General features: G+C 37.4%; 1 protein-coding gene across 2 annotated transcripts; it reads right to left on the reverse strand.

Moving 5' to 3' along the window:
• Nucleotides 1-162: 162 nt before the first annotated feature.
• Nucleotides 163-10,747, reverse strand: LOC125045028 (protein cereblon-like). Of its 2 annotated transcripts, none has more exons than XM_047642063.1 (9): nucleotides 10,377-10,747; nucleotides 6,909-7,021; nucleotides 6,435-6,643; nucleotides 5,728-5,880; nucleotides 5,460-5,602; nucleotides 5,143-5,303; nucleotides 4,163-4,297; nucleotides 3,094-3,287; nucleotides 163-1,747 (listed from the first exon to the last, which is right to left on the reverse strand). In XM_047642063.1, the coding sequence occupies exons 1-9, from the start codon at nucleotides 10,642-10,644 to the stop codon at nucleotides 1,558-1,560; spliced, it is 1,566 nt and encodes a 521-aa protein (XP_047498019.1). In that variant the 5' UTR covers nucleotides 10,645-10,747; the 3' UTR covers nucleotides 163-1,557. The 2 variants fall into 2 exon arrangements, with proteins under 2 accessions (XP_047498019.1, XP_047498018.1); XM_047642062.1 differs by having other exon boundaries at nucleotides 6,909-7,027; nucleotides 10,377-10,746.
• Between the last annotated feature and the right edge of the window lie 1,296 nt (nucleotides 10,748-12,043).

Consider the following 12,043-nt stretch of genomic DNA (forward strand, 5'->3'; position numbering starts at 1 on the left):
GGGAGAGGGAGAGGAAAAGGGAAAGAAAAAGAGAAAGAGAAAGGGAAGGAGGGAGGGAGGGAGGGAGGGAGGGAGGGAGAGGGAGGGAGAGGGAGGAGGGAGGAGGGAGAGGGAGAGGGAGGGAGGGAGGGAGGGAGGGGGAGGGAGAGGGAGAGGGAGAGGGAGGGAGGGGGAGGGGGAGGGAGAGGGAGAGGGAGAGGGAGAGGGAGAGGGAGAGGGAGAGGGAGAGGGAGAGGGAGAGAGAGATCAAGGAGAAGCATAATCTCCTTCCACCTAGCAATCCAAATGTATGAAATAACCCTCCCACTTCCTTTAATAGGCTGTTGTGTGTTGCCACTCAAATTTACATATAGGGTACTCCATTCACAAACAATAATGGGCATGCTTATAATGATATAAACCTCAAAACTATCCAAACTAAAATAGGCTTAAATAATATCAAAATGATGACAATCATTTACAACTGCTCCACTGACTATGAAAATCAACAGAAAGAATTATCACAATACTAATGATACTACTATTATCCACGTAAGATAAATTGTAAATCTTGTGAGATAATGAAAACATAAAATAAAATAGGGAAGGAAAGAACTGTGACAACATAAGGCATAATAATATCCACATTTGCTGATAAAGCCAAAGAGTCACATGTTATCTCTTACAACAACTAGCATAGTATAGCGACAAAAAAATATATTTTGTCTGACCAAAACACAAGTGGCAAAACCTTTTAAAATAACAAGTTATAAGATCACTTCACTTTTTACTGCTACATAAATTATGTACAGTATATAACCAGCCTATAAGACTTGCAATACAGTATTTGACAATTTGATCTCCCTTTTCTGTTACCGACTGTAAAACCTTCACTATAGCCTATCATTTGACCTCTTCCATACATTTGGCACCATTCACTGTTTCTGGGGGAGTATTTATCTTTAGCTGTCAAGGCATTTTTAAAACAGTTTCACAAAAGGTACTACAAGAGTCTTCCCATTGCTTGAAATAGGAATCTGAAACTAACAAGTGAAAAGGAAAGCTTGAAAAACTACATCAAATTATGCAAGGGAACACAAATATCAGAAGTTTAAAAAGTGAATTAATATCATAAACAAGAAAACAGTGAATGGGCACATTTCAACATCATGACTTTCTCACCCAACTGTAAAATTCTGAACACAAATGCTGCATCTAAACATTGTGTGGCTATACAGTTCACTTGAGTCTTTATGACTAGATATTCATTAATATTACAACCCTTCAAAACACTGTTGAGAAAAAGTTTAAATATTTCAAGGTCTTACATATGATAATGGTGTAATATATTGTATTACACTATATATGCTATGATGAAACACTATATTTTCATGTAAAGTGTAGACACAATTACACAATGTGCCACAGAAAACTACTTCTGAATTTAAACAATATAACAATCAAGAAATATTCCTATACACAGAGAAAGTTATATAATAATAAATCTTAACTTGGTATCCATGTTATGATTCCCTTCCTTACATGCTGCATCTGTTAAGTTTGCACAAAATGCTTCAATCAACCTGAAGTAATGCCCATATCACACATCTCATTTCCGCCCTCATCACCTTCCCAAAACAGCTTAGCTCTAACTGCCTTTCGTGTAAGACCAAAAAACTTCTGGGGCTTCAATTTCCGGTTTGTTGCCTTGAATTTCCATCCCATGTGACTGTGACAGCTTGAGCAATTGGCAATAGTCCACGCATACCTAGAATTATAGGGAAATGGTCAACTGTCAAACACAAATACAGTCTTATGTTTGATATTAATTAAAGTTCATCATTAACAAATTTCAAATCATGCAGACTCCCCTATGACAATAGAAAAACTTGGAAAAAATTTATAATGCTCTGTCCCTAGAGCTTGTTTTACTATTTGGTATAATACCACACACCTGTGGTAGATGTGTCCAGATTGATTCATAAAATAATTAGAAATGTAAAGCATAATAGTCTTTACTATTTTTCTACTATCTGTGATGAGTCTTTGGCTATATAAGTCTAATCAGGAAAAAACATGAATCCCTAAAAACTATGTCCTAGAAATAGGTCTTAGTATGTACAATGACTCATGATAGTTTTAAAAATGTTGCTTATTATCTAGTGCTAAATCATTTATCCTTAGTCTCAAATGAGGACTTATCTATCAAAATACTGTTACAAATATATCAGATTAGCAAAAAATCAATAAACATATTCAATATAGCCATCAAAATGTACTTATATTGATGTTAAAATGACATTGTGATGCCCCTATCCATTTTCATCAAAAAGATAGTTGTGGGTTTGGGCAAAAAGCAGTTCAGCTCTGGCTCTTCCAATTCCCAAGATATTATAATTCATGATTTGAATCCTGTTCCACATTTGGATAAGGCCAGGAGAACCTTGGCTTTAGCCTGCACACCCTTAAATAATTCTTTACACAAAACAAATACAAGGTGTGCCTGCACAATAGCTGAGGGGTTAAGTAACAATTACTAGTATGCCACTAATTTCATGGAAACCTATGGTTCACCACTACTTTTCATCAGGATAAATTTATGAGTGGATACTTGAATTTCCTGCAAGTACTGGATTAATTTACTCAAAGCCTCTGATGATACTCACTCTGGCACAAAATCATTTAACTTTTATAGTGCAACTCCATCAATTTAAAGATTGAAGTGCATAAGGTTGGAGGAATGTTATTAAATGATTATTATGTAACCTTTGTTGGTCTGGCAAAAGGATCCAGCACTGTCCTATTATCAGAGTTGCTGGAAAATCAGTGTTATTACTGAAAACTCACTATCACTTGAAGTTCTTAATAAAAGGAAAGACTGTCTTTTTTTTTCCTTCTTCTGTAGTATCAACTATTTTCCATGTAAGTTACCTGACAACCTACACTTCTACTTTATTTCAAAATCTAAGGATGCTGCAAAGTGATTTAAAGGAAATTTCTGAAAGGTAAGTTGTTCCAGAAACTGATCACCCACATATATGGCTCCTACTTGACAAATGATTAAGAGGGTATGAATTTTGAACTCACAGAATAACAACGACAGTAAACACTTACCCTGGAAACCATGAGTGCTGTATGGATGGTCGCCCATTGTAAGTGAGATTAGTGGCCTTGGTAAGAGTTAACATTTCGTGAACATAACCTCCAGGATTTACGAAAGTTCCTTGAGGTCCCTCCACAGACATAGAGAATATATCTGCTGTGTCACCAATCACTTCATTGCAGCGGACACAAATCAACATTTTACACTGAAATATTAAATCAGTGAAATGTTAGCAAGAACTTCATTCATTAAATGCATTTCATTTAATAGGATCTCACCAAATATTTGTATGTCATTCATAATATAAAACATGAAAAAAACATGGAAGACAGTTATGATTTATCAATTCAGTTTTGAGATACAATATATAATTGAAAGAAATGAGCAACTTGCAGGTGAGAGAGAAACATTTAAAAAAAATTACATGTGGAGCAAATTAGTTCCCATGATACAAATCAGGATTATATGGAAATATCTTAACACTCTCCTGAAAAAAGACCTTTCCTACTCTGGTACAGTCAAGAAATACATTTGGCTGGAGGCCAGGCTGACAGGAATGACTTGCCATGAATGCTCTTGGAGGATTGGTAAATGAATGTTGAATATACCATATGGAAACCATGACTGGAAGATTGCCAGCTCCTGGGAGAACACTATCTCCATACTCAGGATCATATTCCTGAATATGACTAAGATGATGATGATGATGATGATAAAAAAAAAAAAAAAAAAAAAGTACACATTAGTTCATGTGGAGTGGGCTCACAAGCCAGATATCTGGGTGGTCACCACTCGAGCAAGCCAAATGCCCAGATTTTGGGCTATGTGCAGGCAGCAAGGTAGTCATGACTGAGTAGAACTAGCCCCTCGAAAGTAAGCTTAAAGACTTTCCTAGTCTAAATTACCTCAACAATTGTTTATGTACAGCCAAGAGCATAGAGAGTGATTTTTTTTTTTTTTCTTGTGTTTCTGATTCATACTCTGCCTATGCTCTGACACATGGTCCAGTATGGTGTCACCTGTCATGAGTGGGTTCATCATATCTAATACAAAGCAGCGAATTGGATAAAATGGTAGTACCTTACTGATAACAGACAGTATATATCTTAAACGTTGTGTTGGTGTGTTAAGACCAAGAAGGGTGAGTCTGTGGGAATCATCAAGTGGGAGGTTGATGGCTGCCCAGTGAGACAACTCCTGAGGGTCTCGGGGTAACTGCAAGGAATAAGCATAACATGTAGTGTAAAGATCAGAACTTAAGAATACTCAAAATTGCATTATCATGCAGGTAAATTAAGTAATAGCTTTGACATTCTAAGCTTCTTACTACAGGTTGACAACATGTTGGCCTCAGAATTTATAAATAATTGGAAAAGAACTAAAAGGTTATGGGAAACCTCAGACTTCATAAACAATAAACATGACTTTCACTGCAACTCCTTGAAGCTGGTGGGCCAGATCAAGGCAGGCGGTCATTTACAGTTGAGCCATCATTTAATGTGCTCAATGACATAATGCCAATGTTGATTTTATAGTTTAGAGAACAAAAAAGTATACTGTACATAAAAAATCTTAAAGTTATTATCTCCTTTCTGTATCTGCAAAATGCAACAAATACAATAAAAAATGTTACAAAAAAATACTTATATTGAATATTTTGATACCCATTCTTCCCAGCATATGTAAAAAACTTTCAACTCATATCTATTTTTGAAAATATTTATAGAAATCTGTAAGCTTTAGCAACACACACTTTTACGCTTCATTATAAGAAAAAATAGAATTCAAAGGGATAACAGGTATTTCATATTACATACAATATAGTAATAGCAAACTTACTGGCAGTTTTCATTCATTTCAGCACTATGAATAATGAAGCTTCTTTAATAACTCTAAAATCAGTGGACAAATGACATCAAAATAGCTTGTTCTCATTTATTCTACAATTTAAGTTATGGAAAAAGTTTGAACAGTTCAACAAACACTTATCAACATATTTGACCAATAAATATAACTCAACTATTTCTTGTTCCACTGAGCATAAACTAACAAGGACTTACTTTCAGCAAGTTAGGTTGTATCATGGTGGTCTTCTTTATTTCATTGACAAGTCTTTGGGCAAGCAAGAGGTCATCATACTGATTATAAACCCAGGATGGCCAAGGTGTCAACCATGCATTTCTTCCCCTTACAAGCCAGCTGTTTGCTGTCCTCACAGTTACTAGAAAAAAAAGAAGAAGAAAAAAAAGTTGATTCATCAATCTTCTCTTCTAAATGTTATCAACAAATTTCTACTCAAACAACTCTCTGCTTTACTAATGTGGTTCCCTTCACTGTACGTGGATTTATGAATAACATCTTTCACTGTAAACCTTACCTAATTCACGAGAATGTGCAACATAGGGCTTGTCTTCTTGTGGGCGAGGTAGCGTAAGTTTGTCTAGTGATCGAAGACGCACCATCTCAAAAGGGCATTCCATTCGGATCTCTGGTAAGATCTTTACTCTTGCAACAATTAATCTTGCAATAAGAAAAGCAAAAATTACCATTTTCATATTTATTTTTTCTCTCACTCTCTAATCCTATATTTCTTAGTGAGTGAAGGAAGGAGAGAAGAGAGAGATAAGATTCCAACCTATACTTACCCACTTGTCTCTTGTCTTGTAGACATAACCCTGAACCTTTGCCTCCCTTTTGCCTTAATGGTCAGGGCTCCAGTAAGCTCCTCTTCTTGGTACTCATATATCTCAGCTGTGGTGCCATAGCGTGCCATCTCAGAGTTTCCATCTTGGTTGAGTCTAAAAAGGAACAGAAAGTGGTTACTGTACACATACACACAGATTTAAATGCATTTGTACATACATACATAAACATGAACATACACACAATCACAATCGCAATCACAATCACAATCACACACACACACACACACATACACATACACACACACACACACACACACAAATATACAGCCACACACACATATACAGAAAGACAGACAGACAGATGTACGCATGCATGCACGCACACGCACACGCACACACACACACAATCTGTATGTCAAATTTGTGGTACACAGCATTGTGTAAAATATAGAAGAATTGAATATGAATCCTAAATCTTAAACTTAACCCACTGCTGATAGGTGGACTATATATACATGCTGTGTACTAAACATGTGTGTACTAAACAGCCGGTTGCTTGTTTGGCCACTACTACAATGATATAAAACCTATAGTGCTTGGTGAGAGGTCCAGTTTGGCCCATGAAGCTCCTGTAGTATTGGGTTAAGCATAAGAATACAGGAAATATAAAAAAGGAAATGAAGAAAAAGAACATGAATACACTTTACTTGGTGTGAACAATGCCAAATGTGCGGTCCTTGGCAATGACGTTTCGCAACATGGACACATGTAGGGGATGGAAGATGGTCATAGGAAGAGTCTGTGTGGGTATGAGCACAAGGTTCATGAGGGAGTTGTGCAGTAGCAGAGGTATTGTCACGTAGTCATTTTCATCTTGGACTGTGCGGCCCCTGAGTTCCTGGGTTTCACCAAGGTACTGAAAAATGCAAGTGAGACTGTATCCACTACACTTCATAAAACCCCTGGCTGGTGTGTGATTTATTTACTCATTAACCATAAATATAAAATCTGCATAAGCTATGTGACTACTCAACATTATATATCATTTGTGAAGAATAGGATACAAATAATATACTAGTAATAAAGAATTTCACTTAGCTATGACAGACTGCTCTGAACAGTATACAGAAATAGAATATTCAGAAGAATGAAAGTGATTATGACAAACTGCCAATACTAACAACATGTCTGGAAGGGAGTGTTGCATCAAACTGTTCTCCATTGTCCTCTCCACCACTGCCATTGCCCCCATCGGATTCCTCACAACTCTCATACTGTGCCCAACTGTCTTCATCTGAAACTAACACTCCGTGCTGTACTAAATATTTTTTGAGCCTTATACTTAAAGGAAAAAAAGAAAAAATGTCATCTTTAAACATACACATATAATTCTCTGCCCAAAATAACTGTAAATATGTTGAGTATCTTGGTATACAGTCATCTCAAAATCTGTATCGTAAACCCATTTGTATTGTGTGATTTATATAATTCAAAACTGCCAGAACAGAATGACCAGAAAATCTATGATCAGTTGAACATATGGTCATACTAATGAACTTTCATAGACACTAATGAAAAACATAAAAAAAGAACCCTTACATACCAGGATCTATAGGCATAGGGATTAATGTAAATATATTACATAAAAGGAAACACTACAAAAGTAAAAAACAGGAAAAAACATCATATTTTCTTCAATAAGGTTTAAAGTATTTGTGACACTCTTGGAATGGCATAGCTATCAGAATACCTATATCAAATTTATACAAAATGTGTCTCCAATCTGTAGCTTTTTCATGGCATATTTATATATTCATGGGAAAGTTTGCCTCAGGGTTGGTATGAAAAATATGTCAGAGGCATATCTATATTTTTTTCATAAACTGTAGAAAATACATTGGAAAGAAAATAGATGGATAGTAACTGCACACCTAAGCATCTATCAGAATAGATAACATTGGGATTATGAAAAAGGATACATAAAGAAATGTTATATGTACATATTTCCAAAAAGACAGCATAAGGAATAGGCTGATTTTGTTAAACTCTACTGTTTTCACACTAGACTAATTAAAAGATTTCAAATGAGTGTACACCTAATGTGTGTCCATGATACCATAATACAAACATCACTTTTTCTCTCTGTGAAAAGAAACAGATTTTCAATAATAGCCTCAGGGATGGCAAGCATACACCTACAACATGTATATTCTAGAAAGATAAAATTGGCAACTTATTGTCAAATAAAAAAACAGTCTAATTTTGATCTTAATAGAGGACTGCTTGTCTTCCTTGAGAGCTGTAAGGGCGGAAGCCACAGTGATCACTTGATAAAGTGTTATTGTCATGAAGTAGAGTTATAGGAATAAAAATCACACATATTTAATGTACACTTGGTAACTACAAATGACACATTGTCAATCAAATGGCCTCCATGCCTCTTAAGAGTGTGCCAATAAAAGCCAACAAACCTTAACCACATGTTTCCAGGTAAGACAGAGCTTGTACACCTCCCAGAGAATTTGCATCAAAACAGAAATCCGTCTAAACACTATATTGCAAGAACAAATTAGGGAGAGTCTGAGCACCATTGATGCATCAGCAGTTACTGGCTGATCTTTTGTTAGTTGTCATGGAAGTTCAATAAAATGTTTCTACTGACTACAGAGAGCAGTCTCTAGCAATCACATAGGGGTCTCTGGTATATGGAGGTAATAGACTGGTATATAAATTTCTGGGATAGGTTCAAATCTTAAATTCCATTCAAATTTGTTATCAATGGACTCCATTCAATGTCTGCTAACCAAATATAGCAGTAATAGCCTGTGGAATAAAAAAATGAGCATAAAATTTACTTCTGAAAACTCCTTTAACAAGATGGGTCCTTTCCAATGCACACACGGACTAAAATCCTTCAGGGATAATACACCCTGCGATCACTTATGCATTGCTATTTCTGCTGTTTTGCCATTTTCCAAAGTATATATCTCATTTGCTATGCTGTATCTAGGCCATTTTCATTGAGCAGACTCAACATTATCAACCCAGGTAGTTTACAATTTTTGAAAAAAAAGAGAGAGAAAAAAAAAGACAATAAGCAACATTGTGTCATCTCTTATATTTTCATGTTAGGTAATCTTCCGTGACGCACACTACACCTCTGGTAACGGCAAGTAAGAATAGGTTCCTGAGGTATGGACATAATGTCCTCCCTAGTGATGACCCTCTCCCATGCAAGGGTGAAGGATAGTAAACTTCACCCTCATGGACCATTGGAAATCCTGTAGCTAGCAGCTCATGACAACATTCGAACAATGTGCACTTTGGTATCCAACACGAGACATCACATTTAGTTCGTTTTGTGATAAAGGTCAAAATGACAGGTGTAGTAAAAAATGGCAGTAGATTTGGTTAATTTTCCGAATATGACAATGGGGTCTTCTTTTACAATATTTAGTTGTTTTTTTTCGTGCTCTATCTCATCGCGTATCTCCGTTATTTTCGATTTCCGCACCTTTTGCCATAGATGAAAAGTGTCTTAGTTTTCGTCAAGGTATCCACTCCACACACTTATTTTACTGTACTTTTTGTGTGACATGCGCGGAAAATTTTCCGTAGATTTGTATTAGACAAGTGACATTCATTGATATAAATTAAAATTTCATTGTGTAAGATTTTATCATAATGACTGGGGGGGGGTATGTTAGATATGTATGGATTACAGCAAATATAAAAACAATATTAATTAAAGGGTATTTAGATAACTTACTGGGGGTACACACTGCTACCTATGGCCTTTCCAGGAAGCTCATAGCATTCAAGTCTATAAGCTTATGATACTGACGAATGTACATAGTGTGGCCATCTTAGTTAGAATTGCCTCCTGCCATTCCCTGAGGATAGGCCTTCTTGGGTCTAGTAATATTGCTATTGTTGACTAGCACCAACTAAAACCATTATAAATGCACACTAGACATTATCAAGAACCCTTAAGGTATTTATTACCGAGAGTGACTCACCCTCCAGAGACAAGTCCCAAGACCAGGGTATCGTGTGAACCCAAGTCCAAACTTTCCCTATACCCAAACCTAAACCTTCCTACCTTCTGCTCATTCCCTAGACAGGAAGCCCCTCTTTACCCCTCCTTTATCAGCACTCTGGCCCAACTTACAAAAAATGCGACATTGAGAACTCTGGCTGTGTGATAGGGTGTTGTGGACTTAGTCTGAATGGTGGAATGTAGCGGATATTTTTGTCATTTTGTGGTCGGTATGAAGCCAGACCAGCTGTACCGGTGTTGTTTATGACACTAATTCTTATGCTCCATCAGATGGCAGTGTCCATTTCCCTCTATCTCTGTGCGTCGCTCTCAGTAACATTAACCCATTACCCATCCTCAGATACCAAAGGTAGATTGATATAACTAAAATCGCTTTTTGTGTGATCCAGGCGCGTTTGACTTATGGGCACATATACTGAAGATGCATCCTGGAGATTTTTGCCCAACAGAGAACCAATGGTGAAAGTTTATAGCCTGACTCTTGCTTACAAATAACAGTAACAAGTGTGTGATATGACACCAAAGACAACTTTGTGGAGTGGGTTGGAATATAAACAAAAGCAGCAAAACAAAGAAACCTTTTGCTTACTTTCCTCAATTTCCACCTCCTCCATCAGGACCAACTCCTGCGGCAGCTCCTCTTCGTCCATCACGAGCAAGGGCGGCGCCCCCTGGCCCTGAGGAGGGGGTCCATGGCCACCTCGGGCCACGTCCTCCTCGATGGCCTCGACCTCCTGCCCGCGGCCGCCTCCTCCTGCGCCGCCTTCAGCTCCCCCTCGACCAATGTCACCCTCCACCTCCTCCTCCATATTTTCCGCACGATCTTCCTGGCCATGTCCGTCATCCCTGTCAGCCATGGATCTATTTCACTGGCCCGAACTCGCCCAAAGCCGAAATGTCGAAGTTTCTTGCCCCCGACTGTGGCGAAGGTTTATTGCGGGTCGCTTGCGCTCCGGACGCGTCGAGGCCCGTTTTCTGTGGCCGAAGGGGGACTTCTGTAGAAATGCGGAAAATGGACAAGGGTGAAGGCACGGTTGGCATTTTCTACGCACGCATTTCTTTCTATTTCTTTTCTTGCTATTTCTTTCACATCCAGTACTATTGACAACAGTTTAGCTAGTGGATAAAATTAATTGCTAAGCTATATCTAGCAAATGGCAGACTAAAAATGGATTGTTTATAGAAGCATACGTAGTTACTGATAATATAAAACACATGGATAAGTGTACTGAATTTACTCAGTGACTTGTGATAGCTTTTCAAACAGACGATTAAGAGGACCGTCCGGACCTAGAGGTCGAGAATCGGGGTTATAGACGACTGAGACTCGCGCTTTTATAGAAAATCCCAAATTTCATCTCTAAATAATATTCCAACAGAAATCATTAAAGAAAAATCTACATATTTCAGTTTTTTTTCTCGATTTTTAGAATATAAAAAATGTAATTCTCCAGTACTTGTTATCTATGTCACTTTTTTGCATGGAGCAAAAGCCAAAGTCGATGCATCTTGCTGAGACGAAATGCTGTTAAAGCAACTTGTATTGTCTGTTTTCGTTATTTAGCACTTGAGAAATCTCTCCTGTATTAAATATTTGTTCTTATTGTCATATAATGGCAGGGTTACATAGGTAGTAGCGCGTATTAATTAAATTGGCTTCAAAATCCGTGCTTTTGTTTAATATTTTATTCTAAAAAGAAATTTTGAGATTTTGAGGTCAATCCCTCTACACAGTTTTTTTTCCCACCATGAATAATTGGTTGTAGAAAAGATGAGTTCTACATTCACCCGGCAGATGAGCAGCATTCATTAGTAACCGGACAGTATTCTTTACTGTCGTTTCGTTGCCGCCGGGCACCAGTTCTAGAATAATCTGAAAAAATAAAAAAACATAAAATTCAAAGATTGTTTGTAGTTGAGCGTTCGGATACCACGCAACTGTCGTTCAGCATCGCCCAGCTCATCCAGTTTTACACAAGAGATAAAACGAGTCACATCAGCTGTTGGGGAAGGAGGTACCTTATCGTGGGAACTTTACTGTTGCATTGAAAACGTTTAGAAGGTCTTTTGAACGCTCATCATAAGGCAACCAACATTTTTAGTCAAATCGCCGACATTTTAAGTTATATTGGATACAGCTGATGATATCTGATCTAACAAAATTCGTCGAATATACTCTCCGATGCGGAATTTAGGAGGAATGGACAAAAGGATACACATGTGTGCATACATATGCACGAGAGCTGTGTAGTATCG

This window comes from Penaeus chinensis, chromosome 36 (genome assembly GCF_019202785.1).
Source record: "Penaeus chinensis breed Huanghai No. 1 chromosome 36, ASM1920278v2, whole genome shotgun sequence".
NCBI lineage: Eukaryota > Metazoa > Arthropoda > Malacostraca > Decapoda > Penaeidae > Penaeus > Penaeus chinensis.